We start from the raw sequence: 23,043 nt of genomic DNA on the forward strand, positions 1-23,043 counted from the left end.
TTTTAGTCTTAAAGGTAGTCTGCAGAAGTCAGCGGTCAGCATTCATTCTGCGCAGTTTAGGGGGCAGGTTGTCCTCTGGCCGACTCCCTACCAAGGGGATCTGGACTGGTGTTGGGGTTGGAGCAGCAATGGTGCTAATGGCTGCTGGCAGTCTGTGTTTCTCCAGCTCACCCTCCTCAGCATCTCCATCCAAGGATAACAGCTGGACCTGCTCCTCCAGTTGTCCTTGTCTTGCAACTGGAATGGAGCTGGACCTCAGCCTCTGAATACTAAGTGGAAGGTCTCCTGTGCTGGAGGCCTTGCCCCCAGGCAATGTTGGCCCTGTCTTCAGCCCCCTCCAGAGGTGCTCATCCTTGGTGGAGCTCATGCGCTGAAGTTTGCTGGGCAGCCTGGAGGGTTGGTCCTCTACGTGGTCTGCATAGTCAGCTGACAGGAGCCTTTCCCTGCGGCTTCCGCGGCCACCGTTACCCAGGGGGGAGGAGGGGGTGGGTGCAACAGGCAGGGGGTTGGGCGACGTCAGTGAGGACTTCTCCTCCTGCTCTTTGACGCTGTAGGGAGGCGTTGGGACCTCAAAGGTGTTGTGGAACTGGGAGTAGTCGACTCTGAAGAAGCCTTCCTCCAGTGACATGACAGGGAGAAAACGATGGCCCCACAAAACTTCATCTTCAGTGTAAGATGTTCTTGCCTGGCATGTCATGCCTACGATGGAGAGAAGAGATGTGACTAAAAACACTGCAGCACTATGAAGACAATTTCAGGAAGTGGGCTGTTAAATAAAAATGGACAGACACCTAGACAGGGAACATAATGAAAAGTGGAGAATCGCTTCAGGGAAAAGTGAGACAGATATATGAGAAAGGAAAAGGACAGAGATGGAGAAGAGCTTGTGCTATTGAATAATTAAAGACCATGAAATTAAACATTCTGTTAAATATTTTATTTTATATTACTAAGAAATGCACTATGCCACAGGTTAAATGATGGTGAAAATGATTAGGAAATTTGTTAAAGTTAGAAAATATATATTCAAACATAGCAATTTGCTCTAACCAGTGGTCTCCACGATGCCTTCCAGGATGACAACAATCTCAAACTGCTCGTTCATGAGTGATCGCTGCGACAGATCAAAGAACGGACTCTTGGTGTTGATCTCATGGCAGATGGTCAGAGGTGACACCAAGAAGAGCTGGTCTGCCCCAGTCCCAAAACCCACGTCCAGCTCACACTGGTCCAGGGGCAGGAACTCACCCTCTGGCGTCTGCCGAGACTGCAAACACAAACGATCAGGACATATTACTTTTACACTTTTACTTTTAAGTGATAATTCAAGATGATTCCTCAACTTTCTCCTCCAGAAATAGGAAGATTATGGAGTACAGGGTTATGGAAGCAAATAATAAGAATTTGAATCTTATAGGCTATAGACTAAACACCTAAGTGTGAAATTTTACCCTTGCTGAATGTTGACTGTTGAATTAAAATACCACTGACTTTATAGAAGACTGTCTTTTACTCAAAGCAGTCCTTGATGCAAAAGGTAACCAAGAGAGCAAGTTGAATCCCTCCTAAATTCAAGGCACTGCTTTGTTTTTGTGCAAACAGAATGTATAATGATAAATGATAATATTAATTGGTTTTATCCGTGTGGTTTTGGGGGATTTACGACTGATATGTAGTCTACAAGGCCACTTTTCCAGCGAGGATAAATGTTATGTCGTTTCTGTTGAATGTGTCACTTATGTGGACATTTTTCATCCAGAACCCTGTGCAGCTACTGTATGTGTGCATGTATTTTTTGCAGGTGTAACCCTGATGGGAACTGAAGCAGAGTCAAGGGTTGCATGAAATAGCTTTGAAAAGGCAATTTTCTTCTGTGATTTGACACGGTTCCACATGACATGAGATGTTGGGGTGGGTGTTACAGCGGGGAGGGAATTTGGGATTTTGGGTTACAAAAGAAGCAGATGGGACAAACCCTGCAAACTAGAAGTGATCATAGTTGCTCAGGAAGCAAATTGGAGGGGCAAGGAAGACGAGGGGCATGTTTTATCCTTAATCTCGGGTTTTATATTGATGTAGCTGCAAAATGACACGTAACCTGCTGGTTAAGTGATTCTGGAAAGAACTCCATGTTTTGTAAGATAGGAATGGCTTGCAGAATCTCGCCAAAAATCTATGATAACACTTTTTGGATGAAATACTTTTTTGCTTTTTGAGAGTAAACAAAAAAGTCTTCGCACTTTAGGGAGAGAAATGGATGCATTTTCCTATAACAAATACAAAACAAGGACTATTTTGACATAGTTTTGGCATATAGTAACAGATAGTGGAACAGTGCCCCTAGGAGAGACATCAACACTTTAAAGGGGATCTTGATGTTGTGCTCTATGCGCTCACTGTTCCACATGCTGGGAAAGGTGAGAATAAGGGTGTGAAAAACAGTGGTCTCCCAAATCTGTCAGACAGCATGAGCAGTGGTAACATTTACTGTTTGAGACACTTTGCAATAATATTTTACTCTCATTGGCAGCGTATTAGAGTACTTTAAACCTCGCTGTAGTAGCCTGGCCTCTAAGACAAGTATCATTAGATTATAGAGAAGACCGTAGTGCTTCCTCTTGGGAAACCAAGCTCAATCAAATGAAGTGCTCTTTAGCTGTTAAATTAAAACATGGGATTAGGGAGAGGGCTCACTATGAGCTTATAAAAGCCTCTTTTCCTGTCAATTGCAAGCCTCTTAGTGTAGTTGATATGTCAAGAGTGAATGATTTACAATGGCAAAGGTGTTTGTTTTACCCAAAAGGGCAAAGAAAAGAAGGCCCCACTGTCAAAATGAGTAAATAAAAAGCAAAAAATACAATGCACCTATTCTATTCTGCTGTGGTTCAATTCAGATAGTTCTTTCTGTCCGTCATGTTAACTTTTATGCAGAGTGGTCTCCCTGGCCCTTTGAGTGAAGAGCCACTTGGTTCGCAGATGGCAAACAGGCTGTCATTTGTATTCACAGTGATGTTGAGGACAGAAGGGTGTGACATTTCACAGGAAGACGTCTGTGCCCACAGATCCCTGGCTCAGCTTGGTGAGGGAAAGTGTCACCCATCATGCTGTATCATGAGGGGCGCTCCCGGAATATGTAGACAGACAGCCTATGTCGCATGTCTACTGACGTTAAGTCAGGATAAAACTCTTAAAGCAGGGAAGGTAGATGTTTTACATAACAGAACAATGGTGAAAAGTGTGAACGCCTGGGGAAAAAAAAAATGACAAGAAGAAAAGCAAAATAAAAACACAATGCCTGCCTGTACTTTAATCTGACAGTCTGCATCGTATATTCTTGTACAGTAATAAATAAAATATTTACAAGCATACATTACTTTCTTATGTCGATGCCCTACTTCTCCTGATTGTCACAACAAAAGATAAAACAGCTGTCACCATGATAACTTTCCAGAGTTGTAGAATCCATTGTGCAGTGTTATGGTTTCTGATAAGCCCTTAAAAGCTTTTATCTGTTTACTCCTATCTGGACTTCCTGGCTCGAGTTTCATTGTCTCACCTGTACCATAAACTACAAGCCCCCACCAGCACAGCCCCCTGCTTTGTTTTAAAGCAGGGCTGTTTTTTTATCAGACTGAATCCCCTGCTTATAACTGAAAAAATAGTTTTTAATTAGGGAAATACACTCGCATTACTGCTTAGAGTTAGATGAGAAGACAGATATCACTTTCATGTCTGTTTGATATGAAGCTATAGCTAGCAGGTGGTTAGCTTAGCTTAGCATAAAGTTGGGAAGCCGGGAGGAAACAGCTGGCCTGGCCCTAGCATAGCTTTCTCCAAAGGTAACGAAACCCACCTACCAGCACCTCTTAACCTCTGTTGGTAACACATTGAATGTCGTTAAACACCTACAAAAACACAATTTTGTTATCTTTGAACAGAAAGCCGGGCTAGCTGTTTGCAGTCTGTATGCTAAGCTAAACTAACCAGCTACTGGCTGCAGGCTTATATTGAACAGGCAGGTATGAATGTTGTCATCTGACTTACGTTTATTTGTGTTTATATCAAAAATCCCTTTGATATTTCATATTTTATGTTCAGTGAAATGCAACTCTCTTCTTTAATCTTAATTAACCATCCTCCTGCTCCATCTGCAGCATCTCTTAGACATAAAGTGTAAAAAAAAAAAAAAAAAAAACCCTCAGGAATTCACATTTTTCCATACTGCTGTTGACCTCCACTTCTGGTAAAGCTTCCTCCATCTTCTGTAATAAGTTGGAGGAAAAACCCCTTTGGGTTGTCTGTCATTTAAAAATGCAAATTGTCATTGAGATATTGAGATACTGCTAGCAGGTGTTCCATTTGTCAGCAATGCTCAAACAAGTCGTTGAGATTGGAGACCAATTTCCGCAGGAAGTCATATTTAAGCCAATCTAGTGATGAAAGTGAAACTGCTGTTTTTCAGATACTGTTCAGAGCTCCATTGACAAACACTATAGGGTTGCAACAAAGTTATACCTCCTCCAAGGAAGGAGAAACCAGCTTGACACACAAATGGTTTTAACAAGGTGAAAGCCTTGTGTGTTCTCTTATTGCCGCTTAACAGTCAATGCCACATGGGGGAAATTAATGGCCTTTGGAAGAGGACTTGATATAGGGAGTCCTTAATTCACCAAGCCACCTGAGATTCAGGTTGAGTGAAAGCAGGCCCTATCTTTGGTGACTCACTTCCTCCTCAGTGACAGTGTGAGTGTGTGTGCGGGGGATGCAAAGAAACACAAACAAGCCAGAGAGAGGTGTGTGTGTGTGTGTGTGCGCACATTTGTCCTTGTGTGACTGTGTGTCTTTAATGATACTGTGTACTTGTGTGTGCATCCGTGCATGTGTGTCCAGCTGAAACCTTTGAGCTTTGGACTGGACATCAAACGTGATGCATCACATTTAAGCTGCCATTCCCACTCTCTCAACAGCACCGTTAAAGCTAATTCAGCAGTCTTTCTTTTTTGTGTCTTTCTGCTTGTTCTTCAGCGTGAGACAGCGGCAGATGTGGCGAGTCATGCCGACATGTCTGCCTGCCTGTCTCGCTAAATGCCTGCATCCATGCCTGTCTATCTGCTTCTAGTAGCCCCTATCACTCATCTCCTGCTGAGGACCAGCCTACTGAGACAAGCTTCTGTTGACACTGACTAGCACCACCCAGCTGTCACTCTCTCCCTCTGTCCCTCTTGTCTTTTTGTTTGTCCTGTTCGCCACATTGCTGCTGTTTACCGCTTTTTTGGGTCTTGTCTGAGCACTTTATCCTCCACGTATTGCTGGCAAACCAGATGCAAGCATGTTTCACTATTTTAAAATCACAGTCTGCCACTGCTGCAGGAGTCAGTGCATTACTGCATTCTATGAATTTATTAATGAAAGCTGCATTAATATTAATAGAAATTTAAGAGCAGTTATCTTTTTAAGTTAATGTGCATTGTGGATATCGAGACGTGCACAGTCCTGGCAAAGAAAAGAGATTCCAATTTGTAGCTTTAATTTGTTATTTGAGCCACAAATTGAATTTCATGCACATCCAACTCAGTGACCCTTTACACAAAATATTTTTCTAACTGCAATAAGAATAGCTTTGAATTGAATATTACTAACACTATATTTCCATTGCCATATTTCCTGGCAGGTATACTGTACATTACAAGAAAGTTTTTTTACCAAACATTTTGTGGTAGAATTTAACTACAACTCCCAAGGTGCATTTCTGCAAGAGACATTGAATCAATAGTAATATTAATAGCTTAAAACTTAGTGGCTGTGTGTGCCACTAATTATGAGGGGAGCATGTTAAGAAAAATATCTATACAATCTGCAGTTTAAATCAATTTAGTCTTGGATTCTGGGTTAATTTTGGAATAATCAAACAGTTTGCATCTCTGACTAGCTTTCTCCTCCATACCAATGGCAGCCTGGGCTCATGAGTATTGAAGTATTTAAACCTTATTTTGGAAGACTTGACTTTAATGTTGGCAGCGTATGGAAGCATGCTGCCAAAGTGAGTCCTCAGACAGTCGTCTCCTATCACTGCTTCCTGGAACAGTGTGTAAAATTGTGAACAAATAAAGTTGGCACTAAAAAAATGCTGCACCATAACGTGCTTATTTGAGTTTAATACATACATACATACTATTTTAAGACTGCAAGCATTATGGATACATCCCTGCACAATAATTACATTGCACTGTAAATAACATGAGCTGAGCAGGAATGTGACTCTAATTTTGACAAAATCCAGAGTATCCAGGTCCCATAAGAATTTACAACCCATGTGTATCCCTGACTATCCTTGACAATTGATTGCAGTTGCCATGACACGGTGCATTTACACAGCTCCATAATTTGGATTTACTGCATCATGTCTCATTGCTCCGGCCAGTTTTGTGGGCAGCCATCCCACTGTGACCTTGAGCTGTGTGTTACCTGAGCACAAACCATGGCATTGTTTCAGCTGTGCAGGCGTAGTACTACGGGGTGATGTAGAGTCAATTTACTGTACAATACCCCACAGTACAGTCAGGTACCACAATAGTGTAGCTTTATGGGCTCTAACATATCACAGTGTCTCTTAACATACTTTAAAAGACACATTAGAGCATTGCACATATTCGACAGGAGCCCTACAGTGGTATCCTCCTCACTGTAGTCTACTTAATGACACAATTAATCCAGAATATAAAGAAGATAGAGGCTTGATCTTAAAAAGGCAGACCGCTGAATGTATTCGAGTATTCCACTGTCCAAGAAAATCCATAAAACATATAAAACCGCACTGGATAAAAGAGAGCTTAGAAAGCATGTTTTGACTGTTTACTGTTCGTCCTCTGGGTATGATTGATGGCACACGAATGTGACACTTTTTAGCAGAGAATTAGAAGAGCTGTGGATGTCCGACCTTCCACCAACACACAAATAGCTGTGGTTTAAAAGAGGATTTAATGATCATTTAAAAAGATCATCATTGGCAGAAATCCCAGATCAGGGTCATCACATTAATCTAATCAACTGATATTTGAAAGAAAGCCAAAGACAAAAAAACTATAAAACATAAGGGTGAGAACACTTCAAACAACTAACATTCCCACTGTACTTATTTTGTAGAAATTATATTACACTCAGGCAGGTTTATTTACTCTTAAAAAGGCCTTAAGGGTAGATGCAAGATTGAATAAGCAAGGTACAGTGTAGCCAAAGTACTGCTTCTTTATAATGCATCTACTCTGCAACAGTACTGCAGCAGTTGCTGCAGCTTGTTCTGCTTTTATGTTGCTATTAGTTTTACACTATTCCACTGGGTCTTGATGTATTAAATAACGACTATAATCTAAATTTATCCCAACAATTCTTTCGTAATAAATCTGTAGTGGCTCCGGTAACCATAAAGAGAGGTGATTCTATTAAGAGGATATCTGCAATATAGGCACACTCATCAGACAAATCTAACCAAGGTCAAATATGACAGCATGCCTCTTGGGTGAATATTCTACTGCTTTCATTCCATTTGAAACAACAGATTGAAAGTAGTCAACAACTACTAGTGAATATTAATTTGTCTCATTGTAACTACTGGCCTCTGAAAAGGCGATAGAATTTGATGATATAGCTATTGTTTGTGCCTCCATGATGCTGTGATGATTAATTGCAATTAGCACGCCAGATTTTTCTTTGCCTTTCTTGGCTGAGTAAATTATAATAAAATGAAACTAAACCCATTCCAGAGAAAACGGAAACATTAGTGATAATATGTTATTAAGTTGAGGCTTTTAATGTGTTAAGCTGAGTGAATCTTATTTCTCTGACAGATACCATTTCAGCTTTTTGTGCTCTGATCAAATTAAAAATGACAGAGGCTGTGCAGAGAACATTATTTTAAATGATATTTTATGCCTGGATAAAATCAAAGCGCAACACTTAACGCATTAACAATAACCATATATGTGCACTAATGGTGATACTGTGAGTTTTCTGGTGACTCTTCCTCGAGGTTCAGAAAGTAAACTGTCACTTATGATCATCACGCTACTCCGCAGAGACGACTAAGGCATGACTAACTCTCCCTGTCACAACAAAACACTGCTGTCCTTTAGATTTCTGATGATGTTTCGAGTGACAGAAAAGTAGATTTGATTTAGAAGACATGCCTGTTGCAGTTGTACAATGCAAAGTACAGAAAACACCCAAGTATCAAGAAATCAGCCTCTGATCAAAATATGTGTGTGATGAGTTTTTGGTGCGTGGACATGGCCTGTTTGATCAAAAGGCTGTCTTGCTATCAGTCAGAGATTCTGCACAGTAGAAAATATCTTATTTTAGTATTAGTTTTCCTGCTGAAAAGACAACCAGGTCTGATTTAGAAAACGCAGAGACTGACGCTGCAGTTTTAGTTTCAGGCGTAAACTTGTATGATACAATCCAATGTTTTCTCTTCTCTTTTATCGTAGCCAGCAGCGACCTCAGCTCCTTTCATCCTCAGGATTTCTTCAGCACTGAAACCAGCACAAACTTCCCACAAAGGTACATTACTATCTGTATATCACTCTCTGTGCCTCAGATTAGTGGCACTTTGTCTTTAGGCAAGACTGACCTGAGAAATAGTCTTTACTACATTGTGGTCCACTAAGTATAGAAATTGGTTCAATTGACCTTTCAGTCAATAAGCATAGTTCCCCACCTACTGTCCCCCAGGGGCCCATTTATCTCCTCTGCAGACAGTTGAAGCAGAGGCTGAACTTAGATATACAGCCCATTGACAACCATTCTGCTGACTGAGGGGGGACAGTGTGTGAGGACCCTGACTGCAGACAACACACTCTCAGAAATCAAGAGGGAGGAGAGCAGAAACACAAGTCTGCGCACACGAGAAATCCAGCACTGAAGCAGTTGCTGCAGGGATTAAATGTAAATGGCCACTCATTAATATACATCTTATGGTGGAACCCTGCGTTAAACCCGTGGCCTCTGCAAATCACGGAGACCCTCAGGGAGAGCAATCAATTCTGGAGATGAATGGAAATTCAATGCATGACTTGAAAAGCACTCATAAAACATAATGAGCAATTTCAAAACAAATTAAGTGACTGTCAATTAGTCTCAGCTTTGATAATGGCATTTCAAGACTTGAGATGGAGCAAGAGGCACAAGCTCACTGCGCCAAAGTGTGCCTACTTGTGTGGTGATTTGGGGCATATTGCGCACCTCAGCTGTAGCCTGTAACCTGTAGCCTAGCCTACCTTGATGAGTTTGCACCTGATCTGCGCGGACACCATATGGCTGTTCCGCAGGTTCCCCACTCGGAACATGAGGCACAACTTCCCGTCCCGCTGCGAGATCACCGCGTCCTGGCTGAACATGAGCGTCTCCGCGCGCTTCTTGGGCTGCGACATCTTGATGAACATGCAGCCGATGAGGAAGGCGTCCACGATGGACCCCAGCAACGACTGGAAGAGGAAGAGGATGATACCCTCCGGGCACTTCTCGGTGATGTAGCGGTAGCCGTAGCCGATGGTCGCCTCCGTCTCGATGAAAAACAGGAACGCGGAGGGAAAGTTGTACACGTTGGCGACGCACGGGGTGTAGGACGGGTCGTGGCCGCCGTGGCTCAGGTCGCCTCGGATGAAGGCGATCACCCACCACATAGAAGCCATGACCAGCCATGCAACTGTGTAAGTGAGGATGAAGATGAGCAGGTTCCAGCGCCACTTGAGATCCACCAGCGTGGTGAAGAGATCAGAGATGTACCGGCTGGTCTCCCCGCCAAGGTTACCGTGCTGGACGTTGCAGCGGCCGTTCTTCTCCACAAACCGCTGCCTCTTTCTCTTCACCGGTGCGGAAAAAGTAATGCCCTGGTTGGTATTTACCACCTGGTAGTCCTCGCCAAATTTCCTCCGTATGGCTGACATTGTGTAAATCACCTACTTGTGACAAGCAGTCAGTAGTTGTGCAGAATCAGACTCTTTGCGCAACTTTGGTACCCCCTTCCCAAAACCATGCAATAACATTCAGCACGCGACTCTCATCCTGTGAGATGGAGCTGCGCCTCTCTCCTGTAAATTAATCGTAAGTGGGCAGAGATTCTGCGCAATGCATGGTTCAGACTCGGTCCTTAACGCAAAGGAGTCTCCTGCGTGTGCCAACTTTTTTTGCTCAGGTATCATCCACGGAAGGAAAAAAACACAACACACACTCACATACAAAATCAGATTTAGACCAAGAGCTGTACAGGAAGAAAAGCTCCAAAGCTGTGTCCTTGGTAAATCCACTGAGGTGCTGCTGTCCACTAAACCTGTGCGTGTGAATGGGAGGTGAAGTGCGCACTAGTGCCTGAGGGAACACGTTCTGGTGGGAGTGACTTCAAATTAAAGAGTGTGGACGAACTGCAGCACGGGAGGCGCATCTCTCTTTCAACGGGAGGGGGGGGGGGCTTATGTGGGGTTACAGAAAGGGAGATGTTTTGGTGTTATTTTTTTGTTTTTTTTAACCAAGCATAATAGCGAGCAAACGATCTCACAGTGACATCAACCGTGCGCAGCCTTTAAATCTTTCATTTTATATTTCACATATTACTTTGGCACTTGTTTCCTTTGCCTAATTATCTCTATCTTCAGGAGAACCAGAGGGCTACTATAAAACTCATTTTAAGTACTTGTGGTGACTGGCGGCTGTTTGGTTCCCTCTAGTGTTACTGCAGTGGAAATAATGCCTGCAACTGTACATTTGAACCGCATTACACAAGAATCATTTCTTTGTAAGTGATTGTTTCAGAGAGCTGATGAAGGAATGTCTCCACATTTCTTCTTAGGAATTGCTCAGGGAATATGGGAATATTATCAAATCAATATGACTATTTTCTTTTTGTAAAGCTATGTACACAGCTGCAATGTGGAGCCATTGCTTTGCTCCTCCAGGGCTGAGTAGCTCTCTAATGTGAGCGGTGATGTGTTCAACACTGTGTCTGCTCTGTGTGTTTTTGCTGTAGAACAGCTGTAAGATTAAATCACACCTCTGTAAATGCTACCACGCGTTGCAAGAGGAGTATCAAGTTGGAATGCATGGAGAATTTAACAACAATTTCCTCTGTGTGACCTCTGTTTTAATGCACTGAAAATAAAGGAATATGAGGCTGATGGGGAGTACAGAAAGAGGGAAACATCCAGCTGGACGTTGTAAGTGAAAACTCGCTTCCACTGGCTGCATTTTGGAATACAGTGATAATGGTGCTCTTTGTATGAACACAGAAACAGAATGGTTATTCGGCAAGGCACTATTTTTAACCTTTGCACAGTAATGGGTGCATCAGACTGAAGTGGTTTTTCATTTTTATCAGAAATATGCTGTGATTCACCCAATACATGACAAATCTGCATACTTGTATCTGTAAGTGATTGGAGGAGTCGACTCAAATGTAGTCAGGCACATTGAAGTGTTATTTTTTTACTCTGTTTTTTATCCTCTGTTAATTAAATAATCACTTTATCACTTAAAGCTCATCTGAAGCAACATTTTAACTCACTTGCCATGAGGTCATAAGTCCTTAAGCTGATAAACTGACTATTACAATTGATAATGAAAAGCACATGTATTTATTCTGTTAATGACTAGAGCATTTTCACTGTCGGCTGTTGACAGAAAACATGTTATGTGTGCTGTGTGAACAGCACAACTAGTGTCCCATCTTTTTTTTTCAATACTTGAATGATAATAAATATCAAATGAAAATGCACCAGTGGAAAAAGAAAAGCTCTCAAGGATTATTAAGGAAGCAGACAAAATAACCAGCCCTACCAGGCCTTAAATGCAGTGCCTCAACATTTAAAAGGAGGGACTTCTCTCGTAGTCAATCCATCACACACCAACAGAATCTTTCCTGTTCAATCAGAGGAATAACATTACAAGATCACACAAACTCAGGCTCACTACATACCACTGCAATAAAGTCTGAACAGGTAATAAAACAGGAAGAGTCATAGTCTCCACTTCATGCATGGATTTTATCATGGCCAGATGCCCCAGGGTAAAAATCTAACCCCTGCTGACCCCCATCATCCCCTTTTATGTATGAATATACAAAGTGTGAGGACAGCATAAACAAATTACAGGGACCTTCTACAATGTAGGGTCACTTCTTCTTAACTGATGGTGACAACAGAGAAGCAAATTCTCTGATGAAATCTGTAGTTAATCAAATTACTTAAAATCAATTCACAGTGAAGCTGGGGTTTCTGGGGTCCATGGCAGTCTGGGGATCAAGGGCAATTGTCCGCGTTACCTTGCTGGTAATTCAGTGCTGTATTTTTGTGCAGCAATGTACCCATCTTACACACTGGACCGGTAATGGCACTGATAGTGACTGTGTAAAGATGTGACAGAGCCACATTACGGACAGTTTCTCCATCCATGTCATTATAAAAGTCAGTGTTTCCAGCACCATTCGGTCATGACAGGCTGCTAACTCAAACTTTAAGGCCACAATCCCTGGCCTTGTGTTACCTGAGCTGATAAAAATGATCCTGGATTGAGTTCCACAGAGTGAGATTTGGGAAAAACAAAGCAAAACCTGTGCACAGGGGGACATAAAAAGAAGAAAAATAGAATATATTGTGCAATCATAGATTTAAAAAATACAGTCTTTGTAAGACAAGTGGCAGGGAAATGCATTATGCTACATTTCATAGATCCGCAAAGAAAACAGAACCCACAATAAAACTCAAAATTGCAAAGTAGGCCAACCTTGTAAATAAGGAGAAATTTCAGCGTATCTTTGCCTTCGTCCTGAATTACATGTAAAGACAAAGAGCTGCACGCCGCCATGACTCTCTACATTGCAGCATGTGTTCGTGTTAATGCTCCTGGTGTGTTTACATTAGTGCGGAGCTCGGGGACACTCGTGTTGTCCGGTGAGCCTCTCTGAGACCTCGGCACCCTTCGCCTTTCTCCTCTCACGACCCGTCCTCTGCACCCATAATTCCCCGCGCCAAGACAAGATGGAAGAAAGCAGCGACCGCCGGAGAACAATGTTTTGGCAATAAAACCCCAAAGCGGCGAATACGGAGAGAATATAGGCACGTTTGAAACCAACTGCGGTCATGTGTAGGTGAGTGGGGAACTAAATGGGGTTTTATTTGTGGCGAATTATTTGGCTTTGTCGAGATTTAAGCGACGGAGTTGTCTGGCTCGGCGCACAAACGGGAGATGCACCGACAGACCCAGCATCATTGTTTCTGTTGCATGGGCCGTAATGCGGGTTTTCAGCCGGGGCAGCTAGCAGCTAACTAGCTAGCTCATGGCAGCCTGATTGTTATAAACACAGCTGCCGTTAAAAGCGTAAAGTTTTATTTAGCTCGGCCATTTGATCTCCAGTCCACATGTGCCGCCATCGGCGGGGGATGTTTTTGTAGCCGAAATGTGCTGGTAAGCATTATCCGGTTGTAATTAAAGCTAAAGTTAGCTAACAATAAATAGAGCGCCAGCGTTGCTCGCAGCCAGACAGATTTGATTTCACGAGCGTCATCAAAGCTTGGCAATTGGAGAATGAGCAATTTGTGCCGTTGATCTCACTTTAGAGCAAACTTGCTATTTAATTTCACCATATTTTGTGTTATTTATGTTTTTAATCCATGCTGTGTGATTACAGGATGCTTCCCCTTATAGACCCGCCGCATAAATAGTCAGTCTGTGCATTAATAGCATCAAATTATGTATCCTTAAGCTAGCTTGATAGCAACATTGGCAACATGCTAAACGTTACGATACATTCATTGGTCATAATGGATCAAATAAGATAATTATTCACTGGAAATGCGCGATAGTTCAAACCACATAACTTTTGGTGTTGATGTGACTTTATTAGAGTGACTGGTTGTGGTTTTAGGAGATCTTAGTCGATTGTTTTGATTGAGGACGTTAAGATGGCTTGATTGTGTCTCATTGTGGCTAACCGGCTAGCTAACTATGCTAACTAGCTGGCTAACTATTATGCATCACAAAAGCTCATCCGCTTTCTGTTGAATTGAGTGTCGCGTAGCCAAATGGTCGGCTGGGCTAGACCAAACAATAAATTCTCACTCTGGTCGACCTTCGGTGCTCGTTTAGACACGTAACGTTGCCGCTTAGTCACCCGACTGTGCCTGAAATGTCTGGTTGGATTTGACCTAAATATCGTTTGTTTTAGGCAAGTGTAGTGAACCGATTAATTTGCCAATATTGCAACCAATGCTCCCAGCTTCTGGATTCACGTTGGGTTATTAGCTAAAAATGGCAAGTGGCGTTATCCAGTATGCATCGAAATGTGGAAACAATAGGGGTGTCTGTCTAAAACAGATTTTATTTTGGCTACAATCCAAATCACATGTCGTGCTGAATGTCCCAAGTAGAACAATACGAGATGGATGGATTAAATATTTCAGAGGCAACTTTTGATTTTTCCTGTTTAAATTGAACAGGATTTATGGACACGTTTCACTGCTGAAACCTGTGTCTGGAGTATTTGGAGTGCAGAACTTCACATTATTATTATTATTTTTTTTACTTTAAAGTCACTTCATCAAAACCTCATACAACATAGATAATTGATTGTCTTGCCAATATCAAGGCACATATTGACTACGATCATTTATCCTCTCAAGACATTATCTCAGTTCATCTTGTATTTGATGATTATTGAGTATTTATATTTTTACTTTCAAGTGCAGGTGACTGCCTGCATTTTTTTCTTTTGGGGTTTTAAATTGAATGTAATCAATGGTTATGTTTAGGTCTCTTCTAAGCACTGGTATACTGATTGTAATAATGTTTAAGCTTTTGTGTATTATTTAAGTAGGCTGTGCCAAATGTCTTGCTGTGGTTGAGATAAAGAAATGGAATGACCAACAATTTACTTGATTTTGTTTGTAATGTGTACAAAGAAGTGAGCATCTTTTTTATCTTCTCTGCACGTAAAGTTCTGATGCATACACAAATCACAGCACAATTTTTACAGGGTTTGTACAAAGTCTGGGAAATTTAATGGTTACATTTTCGAGGTGGAAAATATTTGAATTTGAATATACTCCTTGATAAATGCCTGACTTTCAACATAATCTGGTGCTTGATCTACATTATCACTCAACCAAAAGACATTTTATGTTTGAAATGAAACAATCCCATCATCATATTTGTCAGTTTCCTGGCGTCTCACACCTGACATAGACTGGACCGGAGTTAGATTCACTGACATGGGCGCCTGAATGAAAAGTGGGTGTTTTTCTGTTCGGCTCAATGTCTGGTGTAAACCAGGCGTTATTGAGGGCGACCATCTGCTCTCAGAATGCACGTGTGTCCTCTGATCTTTGTGCATGCATGCACATTAAAGGTAGCAAGCTAACTATTGTACCTGTTCATCAGCTATTAAAGTACAAGTGAATTTGTTATTGCATTAGCAACATGCCAGGCTGTCGTTTTAAGGGCAACTGGCTGGCAGAGCTGGTAGCTGGTAAGATAAACAAAGTGACAATATGCATTTATTGCTCTGGGTAGAAAGGAATTCTGTAAACTTTATTTTTTGCAAATGCATTTATAGTAACAACTTAGTAAAGGCTTTGAGAGTCTGAATATGTTTGGATTAGGTACCTTATTTTTAGCGTATTTTACTCTTAAAATAGTACTTTAAGTGTGTTTATTCACTATTACATGTTTCAATGCTGCACTGTATTTCAGAAAAGTTGCACAATGTGAGATTTATTTTAATTTAGAGATCTCATGGCTACTTTTTTGCTGCATTTAAATTAAATGTGTATTGTGGTAAGTATTCATTAAGGTTTCCAGTTATTTCAGTGCCTCCATTAGGTAAAGCCTAATAAATCCTATTAAGTAATTAATGGGCAACTGAGAGGGAATTCAAAGAACACTGTAGTGCACACAGAGCATACTGTGAAGGCTATGTAGAAGTGACTAAATTTACTTAACTGGCCAGACTTACACAAGATGAGATGTTACAAAAACTTACAATAAAATGTGATGATTACTTTGTATATTATATGTATAGGTATATTACTTGTGCTTTATACAAGTATTGTGTAGTGCCTGAAAACATGCATGCTTAACATTACTTTGTTTTATTCCCTCTCTCTTTTAGGATATTCTTTTCCTGCATTCCTCTTTAGATTTATTGCCCTCCTTCTTCCCTGCACAAAGCAAAACCACCACCATGAGTATTATCCAAGACAAATTAGGCAATGAATTTTTGCGCAACGGTGGCATGGACCCCAATTTTGCACCAGGTATGCTTATGTTCAGCCACCTGCCACCTGTCACCAGCTTTACACGGCTGGCCTCCCAGTCCGTTATGAACGAGCTTCCCCAGGAGATGATCCTGAAGAAAGAACGTGACTCGCCCCCGGAACACCAGGGCGTCGCTGCTGCGAACACAGGGGGCTTCCTCCACAGCATGGGCATTAAGCAGGAGCGGCTGAGCGAGCTGGATTACCGTATGCCCCTCTATGGCGGGGGCGGAGGAATAGGGGTGAACTGTGCTGGAGGGGGCGCGGGGAAGAGCGGTACTGACATACCGGACATGTCTTACGGCAACCACCACCAAAATCACCAGAACATGCTCCTGCATGACCTCAGCCTCAGCAATGTTCGTTCCCTTGGAGAACCGGTGAGAAGGGATTGTGACTCCTATTATTGTCTCAAGCAATTAATTGGTCAATTTACTTGATATATTCATTTACCAGTTTCCTCCCTTACTGCTTAAATGGAAATTGTTACGTACATGCCTTTTTAGAGCTTTGTTTACTATCGCAGCAGCGATTCCTGCCTCTATTTTCCATTTGTAGACTGTGATATATTTACCATGTTGTTGTTTGTCCGTAGATGCCAGGGAGACCGGGTAAGGAGCCAAAAGAGTCCTCAGGTAGAAGGGGGCGGAGGAGCAATGGGGACGGGCAGGGAGGCAAAGCACGCAGGAAACGCAACGATGCTGCAAAGGTTAATCTCTTGTTCTGTTTTCCTCATCTCCAAAAACGTATGTTGTTGGGCTGCAAAAATATCTGCGCTTGAAATAATAGTCTTACATCTGCAATACTTTAAGCCCTTAAATTAGTTTGAGCTGTGCTAATGTGGCATGGAAACATCAACATTATCTCACTTGTACTTTTGTACCACTTATACTCATGGCTTTCTCCTTGTAGGCCATGATGTTGGATGCAGACGGAGCCTGCCTGTCCCCCAACTCAAAACCACATATCTGTGAGCACTGTAATGCTGCCTTTCGCAGCTCTTACCACTTGCGCAGGCATGTGCTCATACACACAGGTGAGAGACTTTCGCTGCTTATCAGCACTTTACTTTTTCCTTTCAACTGTCAGTATTTTCCCTAGAATTTGTAAAGTTTGTCTTAGACAATAATGCAACTGAAAAAAAGAACTGTATTAAAAGTATTCTTGTTTTGAAGATCCCCATTTTGATTAGGTATACAGCCATAGGTCCATTTTCATGGAATATGGTATAATGCTATGTTACCAAGGTTTGACACATGGAGCAAAAAACACAATTTACTATTAATGAATATAGCACTCTCAGAACAAAGTCAATTTCAGACACTAAATTAAGTGCACTCTTCACTACCTTTTTATTCTTACTAATTTTCTCTTCAGCGTGAGTGCTGGTGAAACCAGACGATAGCTATAGCCAGGGGTGACTCAGTGATTACTCATGTGTTTCTGGACATGTTAGTCATCCTCTCTGCTGGGAATTTCCTCACGTGGCTCTTTGAACTTGAGCTAATAAACGATTTAAAGGAAAATTCAACTGTTTTTACAAGTAGAGTTCATTTTATCCTTTCTTCCAAGTGTAATTTTATCTGACAAAGGGTCTCTGCAGTCTATCTATCTATCTATCTATCTATCTATCTATCTATCCATATGTAGGCCCTGTGCTATGCTAAATGCACTATGCAGTACACAGTCTTATTTTGATGTGTCATGTACGAGGTATTGATCATCTGTCACAGGCTCCTAGTTATTAGTGAACATGGTTATGTGATGGACTGGGCGTTAATTAATGTGGTGAGCGGATTGGTTGTACTCTTGATCGCACAGGTGAGAGGCCTTTCCGGTGCAGTCAGTGTAACATGAGCTTCATACAGAAGTACCTGCTCCAGAGGCATGAGAAGATCCACAGCGGTGAGTGTGTGCACTTGGATGTACAATTATACCAAAGAGTTTTGGAATGAATGCCTTCACTTGTCATTTAGGTCCGTTTCTGTGAACATTAGTGGCGTGACACAAGCCCTAACACAGTCAACTCTGTCTTTTGCAGGAGAGAAGCCTTTTAGCTGTGACCAGTGTAACATGCGTTTTATCCAGAAGTACCATATGGAGAGACACAAAAGGACACACAGTGGCGAGAAGCCATATCGCTGCGATACCTGCCAACAAGTAGGCTATGTAGTCTGTTTGCCTAGTAGCTTACCATTGTTTTGCCAGTTGGCTTTGTATGTACTTTTAATAGTTATGACTTATCATTTATTGAATAGTGTATACAAGTACCACACATTAGCATGTGGACAATTGTAAATTTAATACATTTAATCTTTCTGTACTTCCTAAACTTATATCCTTTTATATAAAACCCTTTCTCAGTGGGGTTAGTTACGTCACAAGAGGACAGGAAATGGAATGTTCTCGTGATATTCAATGGTCATGTAAACACCTCCCTCTCTAGCTCATATTCCTCTTTTCCTCATCTGTCATTTTTGTCATCTCTGTCCACCTCTTAGTTTTTCTCAAGAACAGACCGGTTACTGAAGCACAAACGGACTTGTGGAGAAGCCATAAAGAAGGGCCTGGACCCAAGCATGCTGGAGCTCAGCGAAGCGGAGCTAGGCCATGGCAGCTATTCACTCACTCAGGGAAACTCTACCACCTCCGGACGCAAGAGGGCCAAGTCCAAAAACGGGGAGGGCGGTGAGCGCAAGAGGAAGAAGAATGCATCAGCATCAGTGGCAGCAGCCTCATCTGGGGGGATGGCCCGAGACCTGGGCCTGCAGGACTTCAGCATGGAGCACCCCTCAGGCTCTGGCCCCGCCATGCAGGGGCGCACTCCCAAGTTGGTCTTTAAAAAAGCTGGCCGCAAGGGTCTGGACAAGGGCCTTCTGTCTCTGGAAGACAGTGCTGACGGACAAAAACGGTTAGATCAGAAGCCTGGCTCCATGGATCACGTGGAGGGTTCTGGCCTTGACAATATGGGTCTACTACAGGGAGCCGGGGGCAACAAGCAGGGGCCCACCACCAGCAGCAACTACGATGATGCAATGCAGTTTGTGAAAAAGCGGCGCTACCTCCATGCAGTTAACAATGACTATGGAGCCAGCTCACTGCACATGGCACCCCAGGGCAGTAGTGTAATCCAGGGTTCCCTAGGGCCCGAGCCCACGCTAGCCATGCTGGACTCCTCGCCTTTGGAGCTCAAGCACGACAAGTCGGGCATTCCAGATGAGGTACTGCAAAGCCTGCTAGACCATTATAGCCATAAGCCAGAGGGGACACACCACCACGACGTGACTTTCGACCTGCCAGATCACCCACACCACGTAGACCTCCAGCCGGCAGCCCCTGTTACCCCTGAGCTGGAGGATGACTCGCCCAACGGTGGTGACAAGACAGCAGTGATGAGCGAGTACTCAAAGTTCCTCCTGCAGGCCCTTGAGCGCACCAGCCATAGTGGACCCTTCCCCAGCCTTGGCCCAACGGGGCCTTTCCCGCTCCTGTCCAGCAGCTCCAGTCCCACAGGGCCCCTGTTCTCCGACAAACACGTGTACGCCACATCCCCACTGGATTGTGGCTACCCGCCTGCTGTCTCATCCCCACTGCCCATCGTCGCCCCTTCATCCACCTCTTCCTCGTCCTCCTCCAAGTCCCACTATGGCATGCTCGTCGGCTCCCCCTCCCATGCAGCATACCACCTCAGCTTGGACTCTACTACCCACCAGCAGCTGACTCCATCTCAGGAGCTGACAGAGCAGTTGGAGAAGCAGCACTCCCCCGGCACCTTCAACCTACCTCCCCAGGACCTGACTGCCCCAGTAGACGGTTCCAAGGGGCAGCAGCCCAAGGCTGGAGGGAGCGCTGCGCCCACCAACGGCTCCAGCTACCCAGACCTGTCCCCACTGAACCCCCCTAAAGAAACCACGTATCAGATCGAGAACTTCGCCCAGGCCTTTGGCTCCCAGTTCAAGTCAGGGCGGCGGACCCCTCTGGGCTATGGCAGTGATCCCGGGGCAGAGGTCGACCACCGAATACGGACTCCAGTGTCAGAATTCTCAGGGTATACCAGTTTGTTAGCTGACGTCAGTGAGCCAGTGAGTACAGGATCAAAAACCCCGACAAGCCAAAGTTTCAGATAAGGGTCAAACGAGGTGAATCCAGTAGGGTCTGTTCTGATGCTGTCCATACAGTCCCTATACCCAACCTAATTTTGTTCTTGTAGCAAAGTTTTGTTTTTTAAACACTGCCATTAAATGTTAATACAAAAATGACCAGGGAGGGTCTTCCATGGCCTCAAATGCAATTTTTTAAAATATTCTCATTTTTATTATGTATTTAGTCGCTCAATTTTTGTTTTATGAGTAGTGATTTTGATATGAACGTACCGTAGATTTAAATGTAATTTAAAACATTTAGAGGGTAGCTATAACTTTTTTTTTTTCTTTTTCTGAACTCTTGTGTTTTACCAATCATACCATTGTAAAGTAATAATGAATAATGTTGATAATTTCAATAATAATAACATTTGTGGCAGGGAAAGGCCCAGAATTCAAATGGCAAAAAAGTATATATTGTCTGTTACAAGAAACGTATTAACTCAGGAAAATAGGCAAAATTGTGTAATAAGACTTTGTTTTATGAGATGCAATTAGCACAGTTTTTACAGGTGTACTTTGAGACTACAAAGCTTTGTTTTTTTTTCGTGTTTTTTTTCCCGTCAGAACATCAAATTACAGTACATGATCATATTTGGTTTCTACTGCATGTAGCTTTGTTGAGATTATGGTACTGTTGTGTTAATGTGAAGACATCCGCGTTTCTTTTAAGAGCCACATGTGTAAACGAGGTAGTATCAATTGTAGTGGAGTTCAGCCCATGGTGTGCACACATGTCCTGAAGTGAAGAGGATGTTTGAACACGACTGACTGTTTTGTCAGCATTACGTGTCAGCTGATGAAGCCTGTCTAACTAAGCACTCCTCTGGTTGTGCTCACCAGTAGAAAAGCAAGTTTGACAAAACTCGACCCGTGGCTGCCACAGCTGTCTCACAATGCAATGAACACCAATCCGTGATCCTTTCATCATGCTGTTGAAGTGATTTTTTTCTTTCTTTTTAAAAAAAAAACAAAAAAAACAAGTCACCACTATCTGCTCCACTCCTTGCTGTTCCTTTTTTGTGTCAGTGGAATCAAACAAGCACTTTTTAGAACATCATCATCATTGGAAACGACAACAACAACCCATTCAATTTGCATATGTGATACGTGATTATTATGCTAATGGTTATTAATATTATTTTAAGAGGAGAAAACTGTGAATGGGGGGAGGGAGGGGAGGGAGGGCTGGCTGGATTATTGTTAAAAGGGGTTTGATAGGGGTTGACTAGGCATGACCATGGGCATCTAAATGTATTTTGTTTGCTTTTTCTCATGGGTAGAAGAGCGCGGGGGAGGGGGGATTTTTTTTCTTACGGTTTGTCGGTGATGTTGTAAAAAGATGATTTGCCATAATTTTGTTATACAATATTTTGAGAGTACCTCTTTGTATTTAAGTGTTTTGAGAGACGGGCTGACATGCTGGAACCCTTATATCTTTAAACCCCTGGGTATGTTGATGCATACCCAAACCCCTTTATTTATTCTCCACTAGCCACAACAGAACTCAGTAGCATCTATTCTTTGGCAAGTAATCACCGGACCTACACCTCTACCCCCGCTTCCCCTTACTTTTTAATGGTTTTTTTTAACCCCGCTGTTATTAGTAATTGCAAGAAACTGCTTCAGTAATACAGTTAAGAAACACAAAAGTTAAGTTATACCCACATCCCTTTCCCAAAATGCAGCCCTGCACTCACAAGAATAAACAATGGCCTTCTTTGTCTTCCGTGGCTAAAGCCATTCTATCCCGGCAGCCAGGGTTGATCTTTAATTTAGTTGATTTCCTGTGAGCCGAACACCCCTCCCACCCCTTTTCCTTTTCCTACGTCTGTGAGCTCCACAGCCAAGAGACTTTGAAGCTGCTCAGATCACAGGGAACAAAGACTGACTGACCAGCCACCTCACTCCATACACACACTATGCTTTTAAAGGAGAGAAAAAAAAAGTGGGTGAGACGGAGAAAAAAAAAGACAATAAGATTGACCTAAATATACCTCATATCACTAAAGCGTAAGAAAGCAGGGACACGCGTTTCATGTATGTAGTGGAAATATTTGTAGTATAGGTTCGACATATTGTATAATCATTTAACACTGCCTGTGTTTACAATTATAGAGCAAGTGACTCGTCAAAATGCAAATGTATTTTTTTTTTCTGTAAAAACATCCTCGCCAAGCAGTGTTGCATTCTAGATGCCTCATAGAACATTCATTTTTCTCATGTTATATCCCTTATTTTTGTTACTTGCCATAATGTGTTTTGATATGATCTCTAGAAGGATATTGTTTACAAAAATGTACAAAAACACTAAAAATGTGTGTTCTCAATTTTCTTTGAGTTTTTCTCCAGTATGCATGATAAAGACATTTTTGTATGGCTTTTTTTTCTGACTGTCACCTCAATACCAAATTTTGTAGCAGAGGCCTCCCCATTCCTTTGTCTTATTTGTTCTAGACCCCTTGTGATATGATTTCCCAGGCTGTACCTGTTATTGAGATGATGAACGGATTAGAGAAGCCAATAAAAACTTTTTGTTACAAAAAAATACATGGTGTGGGGATTATTTTGTCTCTCAAAAGCACAGAAAATCACACATTCCCCAA

The 23,043-nt window shown here is 42.4% G+C and overlaps 2 protein-coding genes across 2 annotated transcripts; one reads left to right on the top strand and one right to left on the bottom strand.

The window, feature by feature from the left end:
- Positions 1–28: 28 nt before the first annotated feature.
- On the bottom strand, positions 29–9,976 carry LOC139219588 (G protein-activated inward rectifier potassium channel 1-like). The gene is made up of 3 exons (XM_070851506.1): positions 9,273–9,976; positions 1,051–1,267; positions 29–699 (listed from the first exon to the last, which is right to left on the bottom strand). Exons 1-3 carry the CDS (start codon positions 9,939–9,941, stop codon positions 29–31), a joined length of 1,557 nt encoding a protein of 518 aa, XP_070707607.1. The 5' UTR covers positions 9,942–9,976.
- Positions 9,977–13,018: 3,042 nt separating this feature from the next.
- On the top strand, positions 13,019–22,987 carry znf281b (zinc finger protein 281b). Its single transcript, XM_070852001.1, has 7 exons — positions 13,019–13,132; positions 16,151–16,675; positions 16,891–17,004; positions 17,208–17,331; positions 18,117–18,200; positions 18,337–18,455; positions 18,797–22,987. Exons 2-7 carry the CDS (start codon positions 16,223–16,225, stop codon positions 20,420–20,422), a joined length of 2,520 nt encoding a protein of 839 aa, XP_070708102.1. The 5' UTR covers positions 13,019–13,132; positions 16,151–16,222; the 3' UTR covers positions 20,423–22,987.
- The last annotated feature ends 56 nt before the right edge of the window (positions 22,988–23,043 follow it).

The sequence above is a fragment of the Pempheris klunzingeri genome, chromosome 20 (assembly GCF_042242105.1).
Source record: "Pempheris klunzingeri isolate RE-2024b chromosome 20, fPemKlu1.hap1, whole genome shotgun sequence".
NCBI lineage: Eukaryota > Metazoa > Chordata > Actinopteri > Acropomatiformes > Pempheridae > Pempheris > Pempheris klunzingeri.